Genomic DNA, 26,508 nt, shown 5'->3' with positions numbered 1-26,508 from the left:
CATGGTTCTGTTCCTCCCCATTTTTATCTTCACAACAACCCTGAGTTGGTGACTGGCCAAAGTCACCAAGAGAGTTTCGTGGCTGGGTGGAGATTGGAACTCTGTTCTGCCAGGTCTTAGTCTGACACTAACCACTACACCACACTGTCTCTCCAGTGTATTTCATTACATAACTTGGGGTGGCCAAATGCATCTATTCCTTTCCGTTTCTCTTGGTTTCCATTTTTCTCCCGTCTTGTTTGTCACATTTCTGCAGCATTATGCATTTAAAAAAATAATGATGAAAATTTGTAATCAGGATAGTATGCATTTCCTCTCGTACACAGTTTTGTCTACTACACATTTTACAAGTCGTTTTGTACGATGTTTTTGTCTGTGTGTTATTTTCATGAACATGTGCATTTTTATGCATGCTTCCTCTTACTAGGTGCATTTTTGCTCACCCTTTTTGGCTGAGGAACTGCACCACAAAATTTGGAGAAGCGTGGGTTTCAAAGGATGGTGCTTTTGCTTTGATTCACATGTTATTTCAGGAAGTGCAAACGAGAGGGGTTCCTGTGAAAATCCAAACAAAATTTCTCACCATCCCTTTTTTGTGGGATACCCTACGATATGGAGTTCTGATAAAGCAGCTTGGGGGGGAAATCCCAACAGGCCAACGCAGCTTGGTAAATACAGTGGTACCTCAGGTTAAGTACTTAATTCGTTCCGGAGGTCCGTTCTTAACCTGAAACTGTTCTTAACCTGAAGCACCACTTTAGCTAATGGGGCCTCCTGCTGCTGCCGTGCCGCCAGGGCCCAATTTCTGTTCTTATCCTGAAGCAAAGTTCTTAACCTGAAGCACTATTTCTGGGTTAGCAGAGTCTGTAACCTGAAGCATATGTAACCCGAAGTACCACTGTAAACACAAGTATGCACAACCACCTTAATGAACAAGCTGAACTGGAAATTGCGTGAGATGGTTTTGCCTTTTCCATATATGAAGCAGCAAGGAAAGATGAAGTACATGTTGCGCTTCAGAGAGGAATCAGCAGAGGTGTCTGATGTCAGCACTGCCCACATAGAAAGTTAATTTTAGAGCAGCCTAACAAGTGGCTACAAGTTTTCTTGACTTCAGCCGCAGAGGAAAGTGTCCCCGTCTGAAAGATGTGAAGGGAGAGAGGAAAGGGGGCAGATCCTGTCACTGCTGAGGTCATGGCACATGCACTTGGTTGCCTGTTGAAAAGGAGGAGCCAGCTGCAGGCCCCTGACTTCAGAAGCAAAGAGGAAGTTTCTTCGGTAGCAACTTGGGGGCTGCCTTTGAAACAGTCACCATCTCAACATGTCCCTTGTCCCGGCACTCTTTGAGCTGGCTTTGCTGCTGCAGCTGCTACAAGGTAGGTCACAACAGTTATTTATTATTATTTACTGCATTTGTATCCCACTTTTCCTCTGGGCAGCTCAAAGTGATGTACGTAGTTCTCCCCATTTTATCCTCACAAGAGCACTGTGAGGTAGGCTGAGAGCGAGAGGCTGGCCTACGGTCATCCAGTGAGTGGGGAGTCAGCCCTGGTCTCCCAGGTCCTAGTCCAGTGCTCTAACCACTACACCACCTCTGGCTCTCTGAGCTCATTTGGGTGACGTTCAAACTTGCCAAGTTCAGGGAGAGCCATCCCTACACCAGGACACCCAGAAGATTCTGGGAAATGGTCTAGGGTGACACACTTCAACTTTTTCAGATCCATACCCACCTTTAGGTAAAGGTAAAGGGACCCCTGACCATTAGGTCCAGTCGTGGCCGACTCTGGGGTTGTGGCGCTCATCTCGCTTTATTGGCCGAGGGAGCCAGTGTACAGCTTCCGGGTCATGTGGCCAGCATGACTGAGCTGCTTCTGGTGAACCAGAGCAGCGCACGGAAATGTCGTTTACCTTCCCGCCGGAGCGGTACCTATTTATCTACTTGCACTTTGATGCACTTTTGAACTGCTAGGTTGGCAGGAGCAGGGACCGAGCAACGGGCGCTCACCCCGTTGCAGGGATTTGAACCGCCGACCTTCTGATTGACAAGTCCTAGGCTCTGTGGTTTAACTCACAGCGCCACCCTTGTCCCATACCCACCTTTACCCAAAGATAATTTGAGCAGCAGAGTCTGGTGCATCAGGGTAAATGGTGCACTGCCCCACCAATCTCAAATTATTATTTTTATTAATTTTCCAAATGATTACAAATCAAACCGAATTACTTCAATTCAATACAATTTCTTCAAATCAGGTTTCCCGCTCCTGTTGCAAACAATGATCATTTCCTCCCATAACTGCATCATTTCTTATTTAGTGTCCACTTGTCGTCCTTCATTTGCTGTTAAACCGTTCTTCCAGCTGACTGCTTTTTTCATCCTTACGAACAGCGCCTCTGTTACATCTTATAAATACAAAATCCATTTCATGTGTGTAGTCCCACTGCCCCACCAATCTCAGCCTGGCCTCATCTGCCTGTAGTGGCATAGCATTGATTGCTGGTACCCAGGGTGGGCAAGCCGCTGATGCCACTGGAGCACTCCTGCCCTCATCGGACCCAAGCAGGGTTGCACTGTGCCACCTGCCCACCCGCACAAGGAGGAGCCGAGTCAGCCAACAATGCCCTTGCCAGGCGTATCCCGCTGATGCCTGCAGAGGAGAGCACCAGGCGAGGCCATGCTGGGATAGCCCCTCGCTTGCCTCCCTCACTGTGGGCCTGGACTGCTCATTAGAAGCCATCTCTACCTTCCCCATAATAGCCTTGCTTTATCCTCCTATTAAGGGACATGGGTGGCGCCATGTGTTAAACCACAGAGCCTAGGAATTGCTGATCAGAAGGTCGGCGGTTTGAATCCCCGTGACGGGGTGAGCTCCCGTTGCTCGGTCCCTGCTCCTGCCAACCTAGCAGTTTGAAAGCACGTCAAAGTGCAAGTAGATAAATAGGTACCACTCCGGCGGGAAGGTAAACGGCGTTGATGAGTGCCGCAACCCCAGAGTCGGTCATGACTGGACCTAATGGTCAGGGGTCCCTTTACCTTTTTATCCTCCTATTAGCTTGTACGGGGAAACACTAGATCCCAAGGCTGGAAAGCTTGGCAAGCCACACTCCTTTCAGGAAATGGGGTGGAAAGGCATTGTCTTTCCTGTAGGTCTGGTATGGCTGGATGTGTGAGGACAGGATCCAGGCATCACCAAAAGGCTTCCAATTGGGGAGGCGAACCAACAACAGTCACCTCTTATTCTCCCAAGCCTATGCAGAACCTAGCTCTGTTTGGGGTGGGGAATGGGCTGTGAAGCAGCTCAGGGTGTTTCTGTTGTTGTTGTTGTTTAGTCGTTTAGTCGTGTCCGACTCTTCATGACCCCATGGACCAGAGCACGCCAGGCACTCCTGTCTTCCACTGCCTCCCGCAGTTTGGTCAAACTCATGCTGGTAGCTTCGAGAACACTGTCCAACCATCTCATCCTCTGTCGCCTCCTTCTCCTTGTGCCCTCCATCTTTCCCAACATCAGGGTCTTTTCCAGGGAGTCTTCTCTTCTCATGAGGTGGCCAAAGTATTGGAGCCTCAGCTTCACGATTTTTCCTTCCAGTGAGCACTCAGGGCTGATTTCCTTCAGAATGGAGAGGTTTGATCTTCTTGCAGTCCATGGGACTCTCAAGAGTCTCCTCCAGCACCATAATTCAAAAGCATCAATTCTTGGCAATCAGCCTTCTTTATGGTCCAGCTCTCACTTCCATACATCACTACTGGGAAAACCATAGCTTTAACTATACAGACCTTTGTCGGCAAGGTGATGGCTCTGCTTTTTAAGATGCTGTCTAGGTTTGTCATTGCTCTGGGTGTTTCTACAAAGACAAAAACATGACTACATGGGTGTTAACTGGAACTGCCTTGAACCCAAACAAACCTTGGGGGCCCCACTTCTCAAGTTTTTTTTACCATGCATTGGTATGGTAGTACTGCTGCGATCCACTTTAGATCAAGCTACGACCAAGCTGCAGGTTCCTTCAAACCCACCAGCTGAAGACTGGTGGTGCCCTGATGGTCTAGGCCATATACACGGCACTTAGGGTTGCCTGTCGTAACCCTGGATTTTCTAATGCCTCACATGGGAAAGTTTTGGGGGTTTTTTGCACAAATGAATCTGGGCTGTGTGCACTCACACATAAGCTTCCTTTCTCTTTTAGTTTCAAGCTTTTGAACTGAGATATTTTTGCCCCCGCTGGTGCTAGTGGCAGGAACCAGTGAAGTTATAGAAAGGTCCCATAGAAAACCACAAGCACAGCTTTCTCTGCCTTGATACAGTGCCCTTTGCAATGTTTTTCTTTAAAGTCAGAGCTTCAGAAAGTTCTCATGTACCCTAACAATTTTATCATATGAGCGGCAATCCTTATGCATCCAAAACAGTAACTTCCTCACAAAGAGGGGGAGGTATCAGCAGGCTTGGGGAAAGCACCAAGGTTTGCAGAAGCACAAGCAATCTTTAGAGAAAGAAAAAACATAATAATGGTAAGAAATCCCTCCACACACACAACAGTCCAGTGAGGAATTGAGCAAGGTTTGTGGTCTGCTCTGCTCATGGGACACTAGCTAATGGTTTGAGCTGCTAAGTTTCATGCTAAGTTTCTGCTGTGTGGTTTGTTTGTTTGTTTGTTTATTGTCTTAAGGGCTTGCATTTTAATTGTATTTTGCATTTTCTTGTCTATGAAAATTGCCTGGAGGTGGCACATAAATGCAGTGAATGCCTGGGGTAGGGAGAGGACAGGAGGAGTATCCTCTGGAAGGAGCATAGAAGGTTAGGACTCAACAGGAACATTCAACGCTGCAACATTTTGTTGCAGTCCTACTTGTTTCTCTGTCAGAAATCATATCCCTCAAGGCAGCCTCCTTTAGTAGTTACCACAACCGTGTGAGATAAATCAGGCTGAGAATCAGACTTAACCCAGACAGTGCAGAACTGATGCTCATTGGTTGCGTTGGTAAGGAGACAGCCTGGCTAATTCAGTGCAAATAAAGCATGCTCCTTTATCTAACCCAACCTAAGTTGTGTACCTTTGTCACAGAGGGATTGAAATGGTGAATTGCAACATAGGGCTCACCACTCATTTCAGGTTTTTTTGTTTTCTAGCTGCAACTCATTGTTCTGTGGCAAATGAACAGGCTCTCTCCCCTTACTGCACTGTAATTGTGGTGGTGGTTCTTGAGTGTGTGTTTTTTCTTTTCATTGCACTTAACCTCAGAGTCCCCCCTGAGCACGATCATTTGGCCCAGTTTGGCTATAATGCTGGTGGCACTCACCACCTGAGTTCGCCATTGTGCTGTGTGCACAGATGTGGAAAATAAACACATGTTTAAAGGTGTGTGACTGAAGTGAAATATCAGCTCTTTAAAACAGGAGAGGGCTGTTCTATCTTGTTCCAAGGTGAGCTTTCGGCTCGGAGCAACCCTTCACGAATCCATTTTCTTTAGCAGGGTCTTTTCAAGAAGCTCCCATTGAAAACGTAACTGTAGTGGAGGGGGAAAATCTGGATCTACGCTGCGCTGTTGCTGGGGACATCGGATCTGCCGTGGAGTGGAAGAACCCACGTGGGTTTGTGATTTTCTTCAGGAACACCCAGCGAGGTAGGTGCTGGGGGAAGGCAGGGACCCCATAACATTTCCACTGGAAAGAGGAAACAAGTAAGATTTCCCACGGAACAGCGATTTGAGTCACACACACCAACACAACTCAGTTTTGACTGGTTCACTCACAGCCACACTCCTGCAGGAAGTCAATGCAATGAAGGCCCCCTTTGCAGTGGTTAGGATGTGTGAATACAGCAATTCCTTCCAACGGATTTATTATGCCGCCCCTACATTTGAAAAAGGAACGGAAAGAAAGCCCACCACTCTTTCCAACAATCGGTTTGTTCAGGTGGGCTCTAACATGTGCCACAAGTGTGGGGCAGTGGTTAGAGCGCTGAACTAGGACCTGGGAGACCAGGGTTCAGATTCCCACTTGGCCATGAAGCTCACCTTGGGCCAGTCACTGCCTCCAGGCTTAGCCTACCTTACAGGGTTGTTTTGAGGATTAAATGAGGAGAGGGAGAACCATGTCTACCACCTTGAGCACCTTGGAGAAAAAGGTGGGCTGTACGGTAAATGCAATCAATCAATAGGTAGGTATTTAAAGATGCCACTTTACAGGAGTGTTTTGCCTATACTTTTGATTCTTGGGGCACAGGATTTCCTGGATTACAAGAGGAGGCATGCTTCCCTCTGCCCCCTTATCCCTTCAACACAGCCCATTACTCCCCTTCATAATGAGGCAGAACCTAATGCACTGCTATGCAATCTTTTACTGACTTGCCCCCATTGTTTCTCTCTCTTGCAGGCATAAGAGATCCAAGGTATACACTTGTCCATCATTCAGCAGCTGACTTCTCTGTCCGTCTCTCCAACGTCACGGTGCGCGATGAAGGAGTCTATACATGCCTCCACTACATGGTGCCAACCGGAAGGAAGCAGGTGAACGTCAATGTCTTAGGTGAGCCTCCAGGCTTTCAGTGGATGACACAATGATGGGAAGGGTGATGTCAGAGTGGAACCTCCAACAGCTGCTGAGCAGGAGCCACAAACTCCTTGTCTATCCCGGAATCAAAGACAGGAGCTGAAAACCAGAGGCTGCATTTGCACTTCCAAAGATGCCAGAGTCGCCGGCTGATCCCAGTTCATTTTGCATGAGCGGCATTTCATTTATTTAACTTGTTTGTAGTGAAACCAGTTTACAAGGAATATTGATATTATCTGTTAAAAACCAACTGAAAACATCAAAAGCTAATTGAAATTAACAGTAAGAGATAAAGAAAGGTTAAAACAGCCAAATTAAAAGTAATAGCAAAAAGTTTAAAATGTATTTGTTTCTTTGTTTAAATGTTTATACAGCTCACATTCATAAGAAATGCAACAAGGCAGTGTGGCAGCACATGCAAGTTGCAACGGTATGAAAAGCATCAAGAAAACATCAGTATAAAAACCCATAAATTTGGCTTGGTTGAAAGAAAATTCGCACTTCAAAGGCCTGTCTAAATAACATAGTTTTCAGAAAACCTCTAAGCAGTGCTATTTTTCTAGAAAAAGAGGTGTCAGAACACCTCCCTAGTTCTCTTACAATGGCAATTAAGAAACCAACCAGGAAGCTGAAATTAAGCTTGGCTTTCTGTTGCTGGGGATAATGGTTTGTTGCACCCTCATAATCAGGATTGCCAGCCAGCGAGAAACCATGGCTTGTTGTTGACTTGTGATCCTTGGCTTGTTCACTAGGTGAACATCTCTTATCTGCAGATGTTGAAAAATTTGGAGCGAACCCTTCATTCTTTGTAGTAATGAAGTTGCGGTGGGGAGACTGTCACCTCCAAATCTGATTCTGTCTTCTTACAGCTGCTCCTTCCAGACCTCTGCTGGAAGCAACAAGGGTCAGAGTTCACAATCAAGAGGAAAAGATGGTGTTAAGGTGCTCCACCTGGGGTGCTAAACCCTCTCCTCAAATTACGTGGTTGCTGGACAATGGGATGGAACTCTTTGGTATGAACTTGCTTTCTACTTGCTTTCTTTGTGCAGTGTATTTTGTCTTTTAAAAGCCATTCTAGAACCATTGGTCAGGAATGATGGGTTGGCCCTTGTCTCACTGAAGCAAATTTGCATGCACAATAACCAAATTTTATTGCATAAAATCACCTTTTAATAACTGCGTTCAGATACACTAATCATAGAATTGTAAATTTGGATGGGACCATGAGGGTCATCTAATCCAACCCCCTGCAATGCAGGAATCTTTTCCCCATTTCTGGTTTCCCTTTCTCTTCCAAATACATTTTTAAAGACTTTCCTCCCAGGTCTTCATAATTTTTTTAGAAGCAAATGCTGGTAGAGTTTGTGTTGAAATTAACAATCCAGATCAAGGATAAGGATCCTCTGGATTTGGGGCCAAATGTGGTTGTGTAGGCATCTGTGCCTGGCCCTCAGCACTCTCCCTCAGGCCATGCACTGTCCCCTGGGCACACTTCACACCACCCCTCTCTTGAGTGAATCATAGAATTGTGAAATTGCAGAGTTAGAAGGGACCTCAAGGATCACCTAGCCCACCCACCCCTTGCAATGCAGAAATCTCAGCTAAAGCATCCATGGCAGGTGGCCATCCAACCTCTGCTTAAAAACCTCCAAGGAAGGAGAGTCCACAACCTTCTGAGGGAGAACATTCCACTGTCAAACAGTTCTTCCTGTCAGAAAGTTCTTCCTGGTGCTTCTGCCTGGATAGAATATGTCCTCGAAATCTGGATAATGCCACCTTTTGCACAGCCGGAATGTAGCCTACTGTGTACCAGGTGGTTCCCCCACTTTTGGCACTGCCCCTACACACTACTGTGATGCTGCCCCTGAAGGGATACCCACAAGGGAGTGTGACCCTTGGGCTGAAAAAGGTTCCCCGTCCCTGTTCTAGATACTATGCCTGATACAGGTTTAGAATTTCAAATGCCCCATTCATTCTGAATAGATCAATACGGGAAGGCACTATAAGGGATTTTGTGGCGGTCCAATGAGGACCAGAGACTCTCAGAGTGACTGGTTTGCCTGTCTGCCTGTTACAGAGAAAATGGCCAATTGAAAGGGCTTTCTGGCAGTGATTGGTTTCGTTATGGTGATTCTCAGAAAGGGCAACGCGGGAAGAACCCAGGAAAGGAGGGATCAAATTATAAAGGGGTCTGAATAAAGCAAGCTTGGAGACAGGAAATTTCTGAGAGAAGAAGGAGGGGGAGAAAAGGCAACAGGAAGGAGTTGGAGGGAGAAAGGAAAACAGAGAATTGGCAGGTCTCTAGCTGTCAACTAAAGTTCCAAAAGTTTTAATTGCTTGCCATTCCTTTTCTTAAAACCATCCATAGGAATTATTTCCTTCCTTGTATTCCCAAATGCATTTTAGGTGATACTAAACACCAGCTGGAAGAGAAGAAATGGAATTCAACTAGCACCCTCACAGTCCACACCTACACCCAGAAGTCTGGCGTTACTTGTGTTATTCGTCACAAAGCTCTCCGAGGAGGAAATTTAACAGCAAATTTATACCTTGGGCACAATGGTAAGTGCCAAATGTGCAGTGTTGCTGAGGTGGCTCTGTGCATCAATGTTCAAGACAGAGCAATACCGAGAGGAGAGAAGGCACAAATTCTGTCTTCTTCACATCAAAATACATTCAATGGCAAATCAAGAGCACAGATTGTGGCAGTCTGCTTTAAAAAGGAGGGGCTGCCACATTATGGCAGCAAGTTAGCTCAGTTGGTTAGAGCAGGGTGCTGATAATGCCCAACTTGCAGGTTCGATCCCCGTACGGGACAGCTGCATATTCCTGCTATTGGACTAGATGGTGCTCAAGATCCCTTCCAACTCTACAGTTCTATTAATCTAGATTAGTAAAACCAGGGCAGAATTCAAAATTGCTTGTTGAGGCTTCTACAGTTTTGCCAGGCCCCATGCTAACCTCGTTGCTTACTAAGAACAGAAGAGCATGAGAGCATAATAATAGCTCAGCTGAATCTCAAACCAAAGGCCCAACTTTTCCAGCATTCTATTTCTTTCTGTAGCCAACCAGAAACCTCCAGGATACCTCGAGGAAGTCGTGAAGAAAATAGCCCTTCTTCCATTTTTGCTCCCTAGCCTAGGTGCATGGAGGTAGACTGCCAGTGAAACTGGAGTCTCCATTTAGCTGTTGTGCAGAATAGCTAGTGAAGGTTCTGCCATTCCTAAACTTTGCTAACCATCTTTTAAAGCCACTGAAAGTAATTGCCCTTGTCATTTCTTGTGGAAGTGAGTTCTATAAATGACCCTGAGTTCAAATATTATGTGAGAGCAGAAGAGGGGTGGCCTTGTTCTGTGTCCTTCGCCATTGGAGGTACAGTTGATGCTCCGATGCCTTGCATCAGGGATGCGAAAACTGTATCCCTCCAGACTTTGTTGGACTGCAGCTCCCATCATGACTTCTAATCCTCAACCATGCTGGCAGAGGCTGGTGGCCGTTGGGAATCTGACAATATATGCACCACAACCATACATGGAGGAAATGAGGAAAATTCTGAACGATTATGTTTCTGTTTTCCAGAGCCTACCACAGACTTCACCCCAACAACACTTGCAGTTAGTACAATAACTCCAGAAAACCTTCCCCATTATAAAGGTAAAATATTCCATCACCATTTTGCGGGGTGTGATGTACTCATTACATTCTCCTCATCCAATGCTATCTGATACTTCCTGCCTTTCCCCCCCAATCCAATACAGTGGTATCTCGGTTTTCGAGCATCTTGGAAGCCAAATGTTTCGGTTTTCGAACGCTGAAAACCCAGAAGTAAACGCTTCCATTTTCAAACGAGCCTCGGAAGTTGAACAGCTTCCGCTGCATGTTTTTCAATTTTCTCAATTGAACTTGCAGCCAGCCCTTTGCGCCTTGGTTTTTGAACGTTTCGGAAGTCGAACGGTCTTCCAGAACAGATTACGTTTGAGAACTGAAGAACCACTGTACATAGACAATCTGATCCGTTCAGTCTGCAATGAGCTGTTTTATTTCGAGAGCTTGGTTTTTTAAACTTTGCTTTTTATACTTCTGCAAATGTTGGGGTTCTCCAGAGCATGCTGATACAGCCAACTCCTTTTCCCATGGCTCCATTTTAGTGCTAATCCTACTGGCGCTCACTACTTGTCTTCATTATTAGAGGGAACTGGTGGCTTTCTAAGGGCATTGGGCAACTTGAAGGGGATAGGTCTGTCGATGGCTGCATTAGCCAATGGGAAACAAAAGGAGGAGGGGGAGGCCATTGCTTCTTCAAGCTTTGCCTGTGGTCCTCATGGAGGGTCCAGTGTGTCACTGTGCAGAAGAGGATGCTGGCTTAGGTGGAACTTCTGATCTGATCTGTCAGGGCTTTTCTGACATTCATTCTGCACAGTGGAGGCTGGTCTGTTAGGGTGCCCCACCAACTTCAGTCTGCCCCCAACTACCTGAATTCTTATTTGCAACCAGTTAATCAATCAATCAATCATGGGAGGCGCTGTGGGTGGTGCTGTGGGTTAAACCACAGAACCTAGGACTTGCCGATCAGAAGGTTGGCGGTTCGAATCCCCACGATGGGGTGAGCTCCTGTTGCTCGGTCCCTGCTCCTGCCAACCTAGCAGTTCGAAAGCATGTCAAAGTGCAAGTAGATAAATAGGTACCGCTCCAGCAGGAAGGTAAACGGTGTTTTCGTGCGCTGCTCTGGTTCGCCAGAAGCGGCTTAGTCATGCTGGTCACATGACCCAGAAGCTGTACGCCGGCTCCCTCGGCCAGTAAAGTGAGATGAGCACCACAACCCCAGAGTCGGTCACGACTGGACCTAATGGTCAGGGGTCCCTTTACCTTTTAATCAATCAATCAATCAATCAATCAATCAATCATCCCCTGGGTAAACTTTCCCAGAAGATGTTTAGCACATAGCTTCCCCACTATGGAGAGGAGGCTTATTGGTCTGTAGTTGGATGGTAATGTGTGCTCTCCCTTTTTCTATATTGGAATGATGATTGTGCCTGTCCATACCTCGGGCATAAAAAGTCCAGTCCTATCTACCCTTGTGAATAGGTTGGCCAGCAAGGGAGCCCACCAGTCAGGGTCTAGTTTAAGAACATTGGGACCCATGCCATCTGGGCCAGTGGCTTTCCCTTGCTGGCCTATTAACATTTTTATTTCATCTGATGAAACTGGGGGCCACTTGGGGGCATTGATTTGCATAGAATGATAACAAGCTGTCCCACTGGAATGATCCTCATGCAAGACACTTGAAAAGTAGTGGTACCAACCATTAGGCGAAACAGGTGGAGAGGATAAGTCATTAGTGTTAAATGCCCCAGAATATAAGGGCCAGAATCTCCTTTCATCGTTTGAGGTTATGGCATATGTAGTGGAGTTGTTCCCATTGTTTGTTGGTATGTTCAGATCTCCGTCTTTTTAAAAAATAAGGTGCTGCAGTAAGTTTTGGGACCTGAAATATTCTGGGGGTAGGGCGGTGGCTTCGTCCTTACGGTGTGAGTGGAAGATATTCCGGATGTGTGCTTTGAGATCTCTGCATTCCTTATGAAACCAGGTTGCAGCAAAGGGCTCCCTGGGTCGTTTTTGCACTGTGAATTGTTGTTTTGAAAACTCATTCAGAGATGTTATTAGGACTTCAAATGATTCAACCAGTCTAGAGGGTGGCACTGGACGTCCACTTCCTCCTCCTTAGGATTCACCCACTCTTCTGCTTGTCCCAAGTCTAGAAAGCACAGGTCTGAGTGGTTTTTCCCTTGCCTCCCTCCTTTCATAGGAAAAGCCCACACCTTAGTGCTAAATCAGAGAAAACCTGAATTGCTGTTTGCTCCGACTGAGCACTAAAGAGCACTGTTCCCTGAGGGGAAGCAGTGGGACAAGAGGCAGTGTGGAGAAGCCCTTAGTCTCACTACTGACCATATAAAACTCAGTAAGGAGGAGGTTTGGGACAAAGCTAGAATGGGTTTGCTGTGACTGTCATTAGCTCTGGCTCCTCCTACTGTCAGCCTCCCAGCCTGCTGCCCAACCAGTCCCAATGGGCACCAGCCCCCCGTGGTCCTGGGGTAAGAAAGGGAGGAAGAAGCCTTTTTTTTAATTCTTTTTTATTATTTCAACAGGGTCAGGCGAAGCATTAAATATTACAGAAGGAAACCCTGGAACACAAACACCACACACAAGTGCTGCAGCAGCAACTCTGAATTCTAATGCTACCAACGGTATGATGAAGCAGTTTAACAATTATTTCCTGACGTTAAAAAATGAAGTTGATTTCCGATGATAACCCAACCCCATGCAGCTTACTTCATCTCCTGGAATATCAGTATTGCAGCATTTTACATTCAGGTCACCAAAAGAAATGACTCTTTTGCTTGATGCAGAACATTGGGTAAAGGTAAAGGGTAAAGGTGTTGGAATTCTGCCTGGGTCAGAGGAATGTGCCACAAGCGTAGGCACCGGCAGATATTCCTGTCGACCTCCCCGCGTCTCCCAACCTCTGCTGATAAGCAGGCGAGGTCCGGCGATTCTTCTCAGATGTATGAGAGGAACACACCGTTCTTCCTCTCTCCCCTTTGGTGTCCCCAGGGAGGGGAAAGAAGCAGACAGAAAACTATTTACATCATTTATTTCTGCCTCTTACATCAGTACAGAGAATCATGTCTGCACTCAACAACAGCAAGGAGAAACTCCTCCCAAGTACATCCAGTACGGGTCATATGACACACACACACTGAGCTAACATCCGGTGCTCAGTACAGAATGGACTGCCCCTTTGTTCCCATGGCAACAGTCACAAACATCCTGTCTGGCTTTCCAGCCACAAGCAGCTGGCTGAGCTGCTAGAGCTTTTGCTTGCTGCAGCATTGGTGCTTTATGGTAACATACTCCCCCTAAAGTATCAATGTGTGCTGCGAGCAAAGCGTCATCCAGAGAAGAAAACAAACAGTTGTTATATTTATAACATTCCCCTGTTGTTTCAGTTCCACCCTTGGAACTACCCGCCACTGGTTTAACCAATGTACCTCTCTGGTTGTGTGACTTCGCATTACCTCGGTTAACAACTCTCTGTTGTGCCTTTGTCTCTGACTCAGACACAGCTTCAATCTGTCCTTGGTCGTTTACAATAGCAACATATGCAAGGTTAGCAAACTCCTTTGAATACCTCTTGGGTGGTACACCCTTCGTTGCTCTCTCAGACCTACGTAAGAGGTTCTGATCCTCTGTGCTCACTGGTTCAACCTTTGGACTCTGTTGAGAACCAGTAGCAATCAGTGGTTCTTCCTTCACCTGTGAAGGTCTATCCATTGTGTGAGATTTCCTCTCAATGACTGTTACAACTGAGCTGTCTGAGCTATCGCTGTCATCATCAGTACTACTGAACTCAATAAGATCAAACTCATCATCATCATCTGAATCGTTTCCTGTGGGAAATGTCTGTACTACCCGCTCTTGCTTTGGAGCACTCTCTAGGAACTTTGTGAGAATCACCTGACCAGATTCAGACAAAATTACTCTGTAGAGACCTTTTTCATAACCCACAAAAATGCCTCTGGCATTCTTTACACCACCTGGAGCTTCTGTTCTCACATGAGACCCGAAAACCTTAAAATAGGCAACAGAAGGTTTTCTATTGAACAGCTTCTCAAAAGGAGAACATCCCAACTCTGTTGAGACTTTTCTCAACCACACATGAAGATAGGACGCTAGCGCTTCGGCCCAATATTCATGTGACAAATGTGAACTCAGCAATTGCGCATTCATTCCCTTTTGCAATTCTTTGTTCACTTTTACACAGACCCCCCTGTTCCACGCTTCTTGCGAAACTGCCACTTTGTGGTCTATCCCTTTTCCATCCAGGAACTTCTGAAACTTCTGTAACAGAAAAATTTGCTTCTCATCTGTGAAAAGACAATCAATGTTAGCATCATGCATACTTTTAACCTTGTCACAAAACTCCTGAAACTTTTCTAAAGTTTCTTGCGGTTTCTCCATCAAATAAACCCAAGAATAATTTGTGAAACAATCCACACACACAAGGTAAAATCGTGCACCGCCTCTAGATGGTTCTAGAGGACCAATCACATCAGCATACACCCGCTGAAATGCTCTGTCGACCTTCTTCGTCTTGGTGCTCACACTGGTCACACCTGCAAGAGAGATTTCGTTAGAAACATCAGAAGAATTACATTTCATGTAATCACTTTGATCAAAAGTCAACAAATACAGTCCATCTTTCTCTTTGGCAGTAAGAAACAGTTCTCCATCTTTGTAGATCTTGCAGCATTTAGCATCATAGGACAGTTTCAGTCCTTTCTTTGCAATCAGGTCCTAGTCCAGTGCTCTAACCACTACACCACCTCTGGCTCTCTGAGCTCATTTGGGTGACGTTCAAACTTGCCAAGTTCAGGGAGAGCCATCCCTACACCAGGACACCCAGAAGATTCTGGGAAATGGTCTAGGGTGACACACTTCAACTTTTTCAGATCCATACCCACCTTTAGGTAAAGGTAAAGGGACCCCTGACCATTAGGTCCAGTCGTGGCCGACTCTGGGGTTGCGGCACTCATCTCGCCTTATTGGCTGAAGGAGCTGGCGTACAGCTTCCGGGTCATGTGGCCAGCATGACTAAGCCGCTTCTGGCGAACCAGAGCAGCGCACGGAAACTCTGTTTACCTTCCCGCCGGAGCGGTACCTATTTATCTACTTGCACTTTGACGTGCTTTCGAACTGCTAGGTTGGCAGGAGCAGGGATCGAGCAACAGGAGCTCACCCCGTTGGGGGGATTCAAACCGCCGACCTTCTGATCAGCAAGTCCTAGGCTCTGTGGTTTAACCCACAGCGCCACCCGTGTCCGAACATTGGGTAGTTCGTTGCTTTTAGATGTGGTGATAGTTACCAGTCTAGACATCTTGAAAAGTGGATTAGGCAAATTCATGGAGGCTGAAGCTATTGGTACCTATTTGTTCAGAAAGTTAAATAGAACCTCCCAGTTCAGAGGCAGTATACCAGCACAAAGCAACAGCAGGAGAAGCCTTTATGACCTGCTTGTGGGCATGAGGTTCTTAATCTCAGGGTTGTGGGTTCGAGCCCCATGTTAGGCAAAAGTTTCCTGCATTGCAGGGGGTTGGCGTAGATGACTCTTGTGGTCCCTTCCAACTCTACAATTCTATTATTTCCAGAGGCATCCAGTGGCCATCATGGTAACAGGATGCTGACCTAGCTGGAGCATTGTTCTGAGGCTGAGCTAGTAGGATTCTTTAGGAGTTCTTAAATTTTTGCTTGGGAATTAAAGGAACAACACTTCTCTTTTCATTTTCTCCAGGTTCAGAAAAAATATTAAATGTGACAGAAGAAAACCTTAGTATACCAACTCTGTCTCCAACTGGGGGAGCAGCAACCCTGAATTCTTATGCCACTAAAGGTATGCTGAAATAATATTAAAATAATCATTTCCAAATGGAAAAATGGAATTAACTTCTGCTGCTAATCCTTAAATATACAGGTTATTTCAAGCTATTCACTGTAATGCATTGCTATATTCACTCATCTCAGGATGTGAAAGGAATAAACCTTCTTTTTTTCAATTCAGCAGGATCAGATAAAATATCCAATGTGACAGAAGGAAATTCTAGTACACAAACACCGTATCCAGGTTCTGACACAGCAACTCTGAATTCTCAGATAACAATTGGTAAGTTAGTGAAAAGTTAACATCCTGATGTACAGGTAGCCAGTGTGGTGCCCTACATATGTTTTGGACTCCGGTTCCCATCACCCAATCCAGCATGGCCAATGGTCAGGAATTATGGGAGTTGTAGTCCAACATCTGGAATGAATGCTCAATAAAAACATCTAAACTTTTTGGAAACACTCAATAGACGGGTCATCTGGAAGTGACCAAAAACTCATTCTACCTGCTGAAGAGAAACTTTGCAACCAACCCAGTGCACTGTTGTTAATTTGTTTGCTGGTGGGGATCCATCAGATATTGCCCCTAAAGGAACCATGGCTGTTACAGAAATATGATGTTTCCACAACACTCAGAGGACAATGTACCAAAGGCATGAAAGCTCACATTTTTTCTTTTGTTTTCTTTTGTTTGTTTGTTAACAGGAACAAATCTTACGCATGAAGGAATTGTGAAACGAGCAAGCCTTTTGCTTCCCATCCTTGTGACGGTGTTACTTTCTGCTCTCTTCATCATTGTCCTGCTTTTTGTGGTGAAACTGTGGAAGGCACACAGAGAATGGAAAAAAGGTTAGAGAGGACAAACAAATGAACAGAGTGTGCATTATGGATGCTTTGACAACCCCTCCCCTCCCAAAAGCAGTGCAGGGGGTAGGACTGTCATTATGCACACTTAAGGTAAAGGTAAAAGGACCCCTGACCATTAGGTCCAGTTGTGGATGACTCTGGGGTTGCAGCGCTCATCTCGCTTTACTGGCCGAGGGAGCCGACGTACAGCGTGGCCAGCATGACTAAGCCGCTTCTGGCGAAACCAGAGCAGTGCACGGAAACACTATTTAACTTCCCGCCGCAGTGGTACCTATTTATATACTTGCACTTCATGCTTTTGAACTGCTAAGTTGGCAGGAGCAGGGACTGAGCAATGGGAGCTCACCCAGTTGCGGGAATTTGAACCGCCAACCTTCTGATCAGGAAGCCCTAGGCTCTGTGGTTTAACCCACAGTGCCACCCGCGTCCCTTTATGCACACTTACCTGGGAGTAAATCCCAATGAATTCAGTAGGGCTTCAGATTGCAATTGATCCCTGCCTCTTTGTGAAGAAATGTCACACACACACACACACACAAACACCCCACACACTGCTGCTGCTCATTATTTTCCTTTCCAAATGTCACCTATGTAGAAACTGAAGTTTCGGATCAGACACTTGAAAGTAATAAATCTCGGCCAAATGAAGAGAACCATGGGCAGGAGAAGAATAGAAATGGTAAGCATGGAAATTTTTGTGTTTGTGTGGATGGGGGCAGAGGGAATGATTTGAGTTAAGAAATGCAACCAAGGTAATAGCTGATGGATCAACTAGGGATTAAAGTCTAATCGTATTTTTGTTCTCAGTTTATACAAGTGTTCCAAAGCAATGGATCCATGAAAACAAAGTTGTACCACAAACCCCACAATTCAAGGCCTATGTCCAGAAAGGACACAAAGAAAGTGTGTACAAAAGGGGTTACAATTTAAAAAGGGAGATGGAATAAATGATACGATGAAATAAATTCCAATACAGTCATACCTTGGATCCTGAACGCCTTGGCTCCCAAACAATCAAAACCCGGAAGTGAATGTTCCGGTTTTTGAACGATTTTCAGAAGCCGAACATCCGGCGCTGCTTCTGTGGCTTCCGATTGGCTGCAGGTGTTTTGGAAGTCAAACGGACTTCCAGAAAGGATTCTGTTCGACTTCCAAGGTACAACTGTATTTTTAAAACAGCATCAGTACAGCCATCAGTAAAATCAACAAAAATTTAAAAGAATAAAAAAAGGGGAGGGTTCATCTGAAGGCAGCAAGAGAGAGGGGACGAAATGGCATTCTCAAGGGAGGGAATCTTCCTGATGTGAAAAGGTCCTTGGCACCTAACAACCCATGTGGCAAGGTCAGTGTAGTGGTCACAGTGTTGGACTGGGACCTGGGAGACCAGGGTTTGAATCCCCAACGGAGCCAATAAACTGACCGGGTGACCTTGGGCCAGTCTAATCTACCTTACAGGGTTGTTGTTGCAAGGATTAAATGAGAATGGAGAGAGCCTTATCCACCACCTTCAACTGCTCGGAGAAAAAGTTGGGACGTAACTGCAAGAAATAATAATAAATACAATTTTAGGTCCCAGATTGCTTCGAAATATATGAATAGGTTCTGATTTCAGTAATGGCTGACAGAGATAACGTCATGTCATATTACATGGCAAAATAAGCACTCTGTATGATGTGCAAGAGCAATACATATTTGTTTTATTTTTTTATCCAGTTATCCCTTGGAAGATCAGTAAGAAATATGTAATTGGAGGATCGTGCACAAGGACAATGAAGAATTCAGAGGGGAGTCAAGATTCATCAGTCTTTGAAAAACATTTGCCTTCCGTTAAGGAAACTGACCTGTGAGCATCACTCCCTACTGACAGTATTGGACTGTGTACAATGGCGCAGGACGGCATTCACTTTATTTAGCCTGTGGCTAAATATTCACCTTTCTGTGAAAAACACTTCAAAATCAACATTTTCAACAGGATTTCAAACCAGCGGAAACAACTGATTCATAAACGCGGGGTTTAGCTGGGCTAATTGTGTTGTAAATAAAAAGACAACCATACCGCAAAAGCTGTTGAGAATCTGCAACTTGTATATGTTATGATGAAGGCAGCATCTCAATAAGTACAATACTTAGCACTTTGGAGCATACAAAGCAGTTCACGCATTTCCCCAGTAAACCCTCCCAACAATGCAGTACAGGTCAGAATAATTATCCCCATATTGCAGATGGGAAGACTGAAACTACCTAGAGAGTTGACCTGAAGTGACTTATCTGGTGTCTGACTGTGGTTTGAACTTGTTGGAAGCCCTGGGTGACCTTGGGCCAGTCACTCCCCCTCCGAGCCCAATGGGTTGTGGTGGGAACACAGCCCACTACAAAAGCTGTTCATTGCCTCTGAGGCCAGCACTATTGTTAGGCAGAATGAGGTGGGTGACAAAGGTAGATGACATTGGGTGTCATGAAAGGGCAAAAACTGCTAAGCTATTTAATGTATTGCTATTTTCTTTTTAACCCCATCGAGAGGCACATGCAGGGTTTTCTGTTCTCAGGTGCTAAAATAATCTGGGTGGGAGCACCCCTTGACTTGGAAAAGGAGCACCGTTTGCTGTTCTGCCTCAGACAGCAAAATATATTGGACTAGCTCAGTATGTCCTGCACCACGCGGGCTTTAAACGAGGCTTCTCCCTATTGTGAGAGAGGAAAGGGAACTGCTCCTGCCATTTCCATTTCTGTCAAGACAGATATCTGTATCCGCTGCCAACTATAAGGGTTTGTGCACAAAACGCATACATATATAAACACAAGCAGACGAAACTTAAAAACTATGCAACTTAAAACATAGAATGCATCATCGTGGCTGCTTATTTCAATTTTCAGTTGCCGGATGTTTAAAATTCTCCGCTGCAACCAGCTCATCTTGATCCGCGGAGACAAAAGCCGCCCAATAGTCAGCGGCGCATCCTCAGCGTCCTCCGCAATCTTGGGCGGAAGGTACCATTCTGCCCCGACCGCGTTGGTCTCTCACCCCCCCCCCCCCGTTACGGAGGATTGGTAGCTGCGGAGAGGGCGGGGCGGCGAAGGTCTGTGTATCTGTGTACCGTTGCTATGGAGACGTGACGCTAGTGGCGCAGCGGGAGCTGCGGAGAGTAGCTCTGTGAATAGCCTGCGGCGTCGCTGCTGAAAGGTAGTTGGGGAGCAGAAAGGGAAAAGGGTTCGGGTGGGGTGGGGTGGGGGGAAGCAGGCAGGTATCACTTGAGAGGAGACAGGAAGGAAAGGGGGTGGGCATTTTTCAGCATGATGCCAGTGGGGAACAAGAGCTGCACCTCTTCCGAAGTCCTGCTCCCTTTGGCCAGCTGCTGGAGGTGCAGAGAGTCCAACAGGTGCAGCAGCTTCTCCTGGATGCAGTGGCGGAAAACGCTTCCCCGGCTGAATTTCTGCCAGTCATGCAGCTATTAAATGAATCTAGAGGTGGGATGAGGGCGATGAGCAGCTCAGAGGACACCCACCCCTCCAAGTTTGGAGGGGCCAGTTTGACTCAAAGGGTTTATCACAGATCCGCAGGGAGAAAGATGTGTGTTTAAAAGTTTGTCTGTGCTTATGGTTTTGCAGTGGTGGCTTGTATTGGGCTGTTGCTGTTTTGCCTTGTTGAGTTAGCTGCCCTGGAAGACAGGTGTGCTTAAGGCACGCAGTTAATAGTAATAAATAGATATCAGTATATTTAAATGTGTTGTTATAACTTATGATACCAGCTGCCTAAATGATTGCAAGAAGCAAAGGCTTGGCTATAGACTACCCCCTCTCATCCTGACCCCACATATGTGATGTCTTCTTTATTCCATTTATGTTGTGCCCTGAGACCAAATATATCTTTAGTACCCTTTTTCCAGGCAAGGAGACCTTATGACAGGGGTCAGCAACCTTTTTCAGCCGTGGTCCGGTCCACCGTCCCTCAGAGCATGTGGTGGGTTGGACTATATTTTTGGGGGGGGGGGGGAATGAACGAATTCCTATGCCCCATAAATAACCCAAAGATGCATTATAAATAAAAGCCCACATTCTACTCATGTAAAAACACGCTGGTTCCTGGACCATCAGTGGGCCGGATTGAGAAGGCGATTGGGCCACATCCAGCCCACGGGCCTTAGGTTGCCTACTCCTGCCTTAGGATGATCAATTTACACGGCTGCTTCTGATCTAATGGTATTGCTCCCCCGCCCCCCATCGAAAAAGAGAGGAATGTGGTCAGAACCACATACTGCTTTCCTTTTGTTTATACTCCAGAAAGTACAGAGTGGTCCTTATGCAGGAATACTAACTCCTATGTTGCAGAATGGGGGTTACGTACATAGGCCTAGGTGTGCCAGCCTTAGGCTGTTTGCACATTACTAGCTTAAAGTGCAGCTAGGTCATTCTTTTCTCAATTCAAATTGAAGCTGGTTTGGGGGGAGATGCATCAGAAGGCAGAATTTCACAAGGAACAACAGGATAGATGCGAGATTGATATGGATTGTGGCTAAGACGTGTACAGTAGGAGCCAATTCCAGGGGGGCCATGGGTGCTTGGGCATCCACAATCATATAATTGTGGGGCAGGGCACCCACAAAGTCAATGGAAAAAGCTGGCAGGCAGCAGTGGCGCTGCCTCTGAGACAGAAGCGGTCCAGCTCCGGCCTCTACAGCCAGCAAGCAAGGCACCCTTTTCTGAGCCCAAGTCCCTCCCCGCAGAAATGGGTGCCTCTGTGACTGCAGAGAGGAGGAGGAGGGAGAGAAGCCACCGTCGCTACAACACCGTGGACATGAGACATCACCCGCACACACCTGCACATATGGTGGTGAGCACCCACAATCCTGAGGGTGAGATGGCACCCCTGCCGTGTATGATGCTTCCAAAACCAGTGATGGAACGTGTAATGGATGCAGAGGGGGTTATACACAGCCTTAGATAAAGCAATAGTAACATTTGATCACTTGTGCTTAAGGCCATTGGGATTGCTGAGGAGTCTTTGCCTACAAAAACAGTTCATGCCCATTGCTGGAAACACAAAACACAGATCAAGACTGTAATGCTCTTTTTTATATGCAGTGTTTACATGACTTGAATATACACAATTATTTAATTGTTATTGCAAGTTGCATTAGAAGGCTTGATCATTTTTCAAGCAACTTTCAGATTTTCAGACCTTCCACATTTAAGCTTGAAAACATTTTTAAAAAATTAAAAATGGCTATTCTTGGGTGTGTGTTTTTAACCTTGAGGATTCCAGGGGGTTCTGAGCTTTCAAAGTAAAATCTTGAAAACGCTAAACTTACTTATTTTTAAATGCTGGCTTTTCTTTCATTGGAAATTTGAAGAGTTGAAATGTTCTTTGGGGATCATATGGTCCACACACACCTCTTTTCCATATAATTGTAAGCCATCTCAGAAACAGAGCAGACAGCAATAATTAGGATATTGCTTACTTTGTTTTACAGAAGGGTCACACACGTGAAGTGGATTTTTCTGCTCATTCTGAACTTTTTTTCCCCCCTGCACCATGAACGCAAAGAGCCCATTATCCCAAAATGGTTTAGTTCAGCCGCATGTCCATTACTCCTTTTTGGAAACGGCCTCTGAAGGATTGTCACAGAGTGACTCTGATTCTGAAAGCCTTGCTCAGGAGATTCAGTATCAGCTTGAACTACAGAAGCGGATCCACAAAAGTGAAGAGCTGGTGGGCCAGTCTGGTGATGAGCTGGAAGAAGACAGCTTAGATGAAAACAGCTTAGATGAAGACAGCCTGGAGGAAAAATGTCTGAGTGGAGGAGGAGAAGAAATCTCTGATGGAGAAGAAACACAAGTTCCAAGCAGAAGTGGTGCTGGAAAGGAAAACTGCAGCCATGCAAGGTAAAGCATTTGCATTTTAATGTACAGGCATTTCTGCACTTCTGTTTTCGGTCAGGACATGTTAAAAATATAAGGACAAACCTAAAATGAGCCCTACCGGATCAGGCAAAGATCTGTCTAGTCCAGAGACCTGTATAGGGTATTGACTACAAGCAGACTATGAAGGTAGTAACCCTCCTGTCTTCTGAGGTATACTCTGTTTTTATGTGGACGTTCCATTTAGCTTTCATGGCTAGTGGCTGCTGACACCTATTCTCCTTTATTTGTCTGAGCCTGATTTTAATCACATATACTGAGAAGAGTGAATGACAAGACGGTCATTTACCAAGTAATAAGTTATCACAGTATACATGTGATTTCTTGGTAAGCTGGTTGTTGTTGTCTTGCTAAGTGGTGGTGATCATTCTACTGCTTGCATGCAATTCTGTTTATATGCAGAAGTGAAAAATCAAAGATTGCTTCTTGATTACTGTTCGTTGAACATTTAGCCTGGTTTGTTTGCTCAAAGTTTGTGGGGAAGTTAGATTATATCATCTATTTATTGTGCATTGATCCTGATTTCTTTGCAGGATCAAAGTTAGGCAATGCAGTCAAGCAAATGTTATGCTATACTTTCCAATACATTTTTCTGTCACTTCTCTTCTTTATAAAAGGTCCAATTTGGGGAGGGGAAAGAGAATTTGTTGCGCAAGAGCTCCAAATCAGCTTTAATTTGCTGGCATGTGACTAAATCCCACACAAAAATAGCGATGGTCTAAAAGCACCCATAGAGATGAACCTCAAAGTTTTGATTACCTTTAATCTGCCAGTTTTCATTTACCTGGTCCTTTGTTTTACATATGAACTTGATTTTTTGTTTATTTTATTCCCATTTTATTTTAAGGGGGATCACCCTAGGAACCTGAACAGTGGTATACAAATACTTCCAGTAAATTAAAAGTGCTAAAGAAAACTGCTGTATTTGTTTGCAGAAGCATTCCACTTTCTTCTAGTGACCAATATGTTCTAAGTAGAACATTCTCTTGTGTTATCAAATATAGTCGTACCTTGGAAGTTGAATGGAATTCATTCCGGAAGTCCATTCAACTTCCAAAACATGTGGAAACCAAAACGCGGCTTCCAATTGGCTGCACAAAGCTCCTGCAACCAATCAGAAGCTGCGGAAGCCTTGTCAGACGTTTGGGTTCCAAATAACGTTTGCAAATGGGAACAGTTTGCGGCATTCGGGAGCCAAAACGTCCGAGTACCAAGGCGTTCAGGATCCAAGGTACGACTGTAATAGAAACAGAGTTGACACACTTATTTCTTATCATAATCCAGTAACTGTAAATACTACAGTGGTACCTCAGGTTATATACGCTTCAGGTTACAGACACTGCTAACCCAGAAATAGTGCTTCAGGTTAAGAACTTTGCTTCAGGATGAGAACAGAAATCGTGCTCCGGTGGCGCAGCGGCAGTGGGAGGCCCCATTAGCTAAAGTGGTGCTTCAGGTTAAGAACAGTTTCGGGTTAAGTACGGACCTCCAGAACGAATTAAGTACTTAACCCGAGGTACCACTGTAATAGAACAGTGAGATTTAAACATTTTTAAAGAAAATTGTTCTACATATTTGTTAACATTAAGATCACAGTGGTATCTTCAAAACAATGCTTTTAACAGTTCAGTCCTATGACATAAGAATTAAGTTTATTGAAGTCAATGATAAGTCTTCCTCCCAGGTAAGCATGTAGAGGATTGTAGCCTAAACAACACAGTGTGTCACAATCTTTATCACAGGGGTCCCTAACCTGTGGCCCTCCAGATGTTGTTGGACTACAGCTCCCATCGTCCCTGACTATTAGCCATTCTGTCTAGGGCTGATGGGAGTTGAGTTGAATTTCAACAACATAAGGAGGATCCTGAGTTTCTTTCCCATAATACATTTGTTTGCATGATGTATTGAATTGATTTTTAGCTGTGCTTGACAAAGACCCTGCTGTATTGGAAACTTGTTCTGCAAATACATACAACATTCATAATTCATTTCTCTGGCCTGAAGACTGGTGCTGCCCTCCTTTATATTTTTAAATAACATTCGGGACATCTCTTGGCTGGGCAATGCAAACAGACTGCTTACAAGACTACTTGCACTCACTGGCAAGTTATCAGCTGTAAAATGGGCATAAATTCTATTGGTTTCAAGTGTATATACAGTCCTTCAATCACATTTTTAAATGTATCTGCTTATGCTAGAAGGCTCTAAAATTTTAAAGGACTTTTGAGGATGTGCCAATGAAATAGTTGCCTTTTTTATTCAATAACTGCATAAATGCCAAATTAAAAAATTCCAGAGTGGTTATTTGTTTTCCCTGCTTACTTTGAGAGGTGCATTAACTTCCCCATTCTGTGCAAATAGAAATTGGATTTGTTGCGTGCACTGAAGGCTTAATGCGGCCTAAATGCAAAATAATTGTTGTTTAAAAGGATTAAATTAAGCCTGAATCAAAAAACGATAAACACAATCCATTTTCATGCTCCGCTTAGAAACAAACATGGCAAAAAGGAAAGAGGGTTAAATTATTAACGGTGCGCTTTCATGCACCTCCTCAATGGGCAAAGTGGCTAGTTATTGAACATTTTATTGCAAGTGGGAAAGGATGTTAATTGTGTAGGAAACATGCTCCAGCCTTTGTGGGGAGGGGGATTCTGACAGAGCACAAAGCTCTTCATTCAATGGAAATTTGATGTTATGTTCTTCCAAATTATCGCAGTACGTGCTCAGATGGAGTCCATTAATGGAGACAAATATCATTCCCTGTGCCTGTGATGCTTCCTGTCTGCCTCTATTCTGAGCTCAGAATTTGAAGTGGAACCCCTACATCTGTTGTTCCAGAGAGAGTCCATATAACCCTTATTCAGCAGAGAAAGCGGGGCACAGGATTACAGAGAGAGAGCGACAGAGACAGAGACCCTCTTTTTGTCTTGTTTTGAAGATGAATCTATTCACCTCCGTTTGGATTCACCAGGTTGACCCTAGACAGCACAGCGCAGCAGAGCTCATGCTCTTGGATTTCAGTACAATGAGCATTGGCAAGGATCACACTCTGTTGTTAGAAGCATTTCCATTGTTTTAAGCCCAGTGTGACATATTTCTGGGCTTGTGCCACTTCAGAAAAGCTCTCCTGCATGCATATCATTTGCATTCATGAATAATCATGGCTGGTTTTGGACCACCCTCCAGATAAACCTGCAGGGACATTAATAATGTGTTCCGGTCCCTAGCCTAGCCAGCTGCAGGCATTAGCTGAAGTCAGGGGTGCCAACTTGAATAAAATATGGGGGGGGGGGCAGGTAAGCCCTGCCCTGCATAATTGATCACATGACAGTGCACACACAATTTGAATGGCAATCCCCATCAACTTTGGAGGGGCCCATCCCTCTCAAATATTGTATGGAGTTGGCTCCTATGGCTGAAGTTCACTGGATAATTTACAGTGGTACCTCGGGTTACATACGCTTCAGGTTACATACGCTTCAGGTTACACACTCTGCTAACCTAGAAATAGTGCTTCAGGTTAAGAACTTTGCTTCAGGATAAGAACAGAAATCAGGCTCCAGCGGTGCGGCAGCAGCAAGAGGCCCCATTAGCTAAAGTGGTGCTTCAGGTTAAGAACAGTTTCAGGTTAAGTACGGACCTCCAGAATGAATTAAGTACTTAACCCGAGGTACCACTGTACATGGTTGGTGTCTCCAGGCTTTCGAGGGCTCCTGGCCAAGCAAGACACACTCCATGGGCCACC

At 45.2% G+C, this 26,508-nt stretch overlaps 2 protein-coding genes across 6 annotated transcripts in view; both read left to right on the top strand.

The window, feature by feature from the left end:
* Positions 1 to 819: 819 nt before the first annotated feature.
* On the top strand, positions 820 to 18,910 carry CRTAM (cytotoxic and regulatory T cell molecule). Of its 3 annotated transcripts, none has more exons than XM_080983582.1 (12): positions 820 to 1,376; positions 5,465 to 5,617; positions 6,369 to 6,521; positions 7,415 to 7,558; positions 8,952 to 9,107; positions 10,125 to 10,199; positions 12,692 to 12,790; positions 15,895 to 15,993; positions 16,165 to 16,263; positions 16,686 to 16,829; positions 17,443 to 17,526; positions 18,561 to 18,910. In XM_080983582.1, the coding sequence occupies exons 1-12, from the start codon at positions 1,322 to 1,324 to the stop codon at positions 18,692 to 18,694; spliced, it is 1,395 nt and encodes a 464-aa protein (XP_080839708.1). In that variant the 5' UTR covers positions 820 to 1,321; the 3' UTR covers positions 18,695 to 18,910. The 3 variants fall into 3 exon arrangements, with proteins under 3 accessions (XP_080839708.1, XP_080839706.1, XP_080839707.1); XM_080983580.1 differs by having other exon boundaries at positions 824 to 1,376; positions 16,162 to 16,263; XM_080983581.1 differs by having other exon boundaries at positions 825 to 1,376; positions 5,468 to 5,617; positions 16,162 to 16,263.
* Positions 18,911 to 19,909: 999 nt separating this feature from the next.
* The window catches only part of JHY (junctional cadherin complex regulator), a 34,128-nt gene continuing 27,529 nt past the window's right edge, over positions 19,910 to 26,508 (top strand). Inside the window, exons 1-2 of one of the 3 annotated variants that reach the window (XM_080983470.1) lie at positions 19,910 to 20,028; positions 22,316 to 22,727. In XM_080983470.1, coding sequence (XP_080839596.1) covers positions 22,378 to 22,727 — 350 coding nt within the window. In that variant the 5' untranslated portion in view covers positions 19,910 to 20,028; positions 22,316 to 22,377. Of the gene's footprint in view, positions 20,029 to 20,101; positions 20,416 to 22,315; positions 22,728 to 26,508 lie in introns of those variants that run through there. The other 2 variants (XM_080983471.1, XM_080983472.1) reach the window with 2 other exon arrangements.

This window comes from Podarcis pityusensis (genome assembly GCF_964106645.2).
Source record: "Podarcis pityusensis genome assembly, chromosome: 15".
NCBI classification, from domain to species: Eukaryota; Metazoa; Chordata; class Lepidosauria; order Squamata; family Lacertidae; genus Podarcis; species Podarcis pityusensis.
The sequence above is the reverse complement of the archived record's forward strand: the minus strand, read 5'-3'. Positions and strand labels throughout refer to the sequence as shown.

What these genes read in the sequence shown, in the direction of transcription:
- CRTAM (XM_080983580.1), top strand. Translation starts at nt 1,322, where the DNA reads ATGTCCCTTGTCCCGGCACTCTTTGAGCTGGCTTTGCTGCTGCAGCTG. An exon ending in GAATTCTAATGCTACCAACG is followed by an intron (nt 12,791 to 15,894) that starts GTATGATGAAGC and finishes CATTTTCTCCAG; the next exon opens with GTTCAGAAAAAATATTAAAT. An exon ending in GAATTCTTATGCCACTAAAG is followed by an intron (nt 15,994 to 16,161) that starts GTATGCTGAAAT and finishes TTTTCAATTCAG; the next exon opens with CAGGATCAGATAAAATATCC.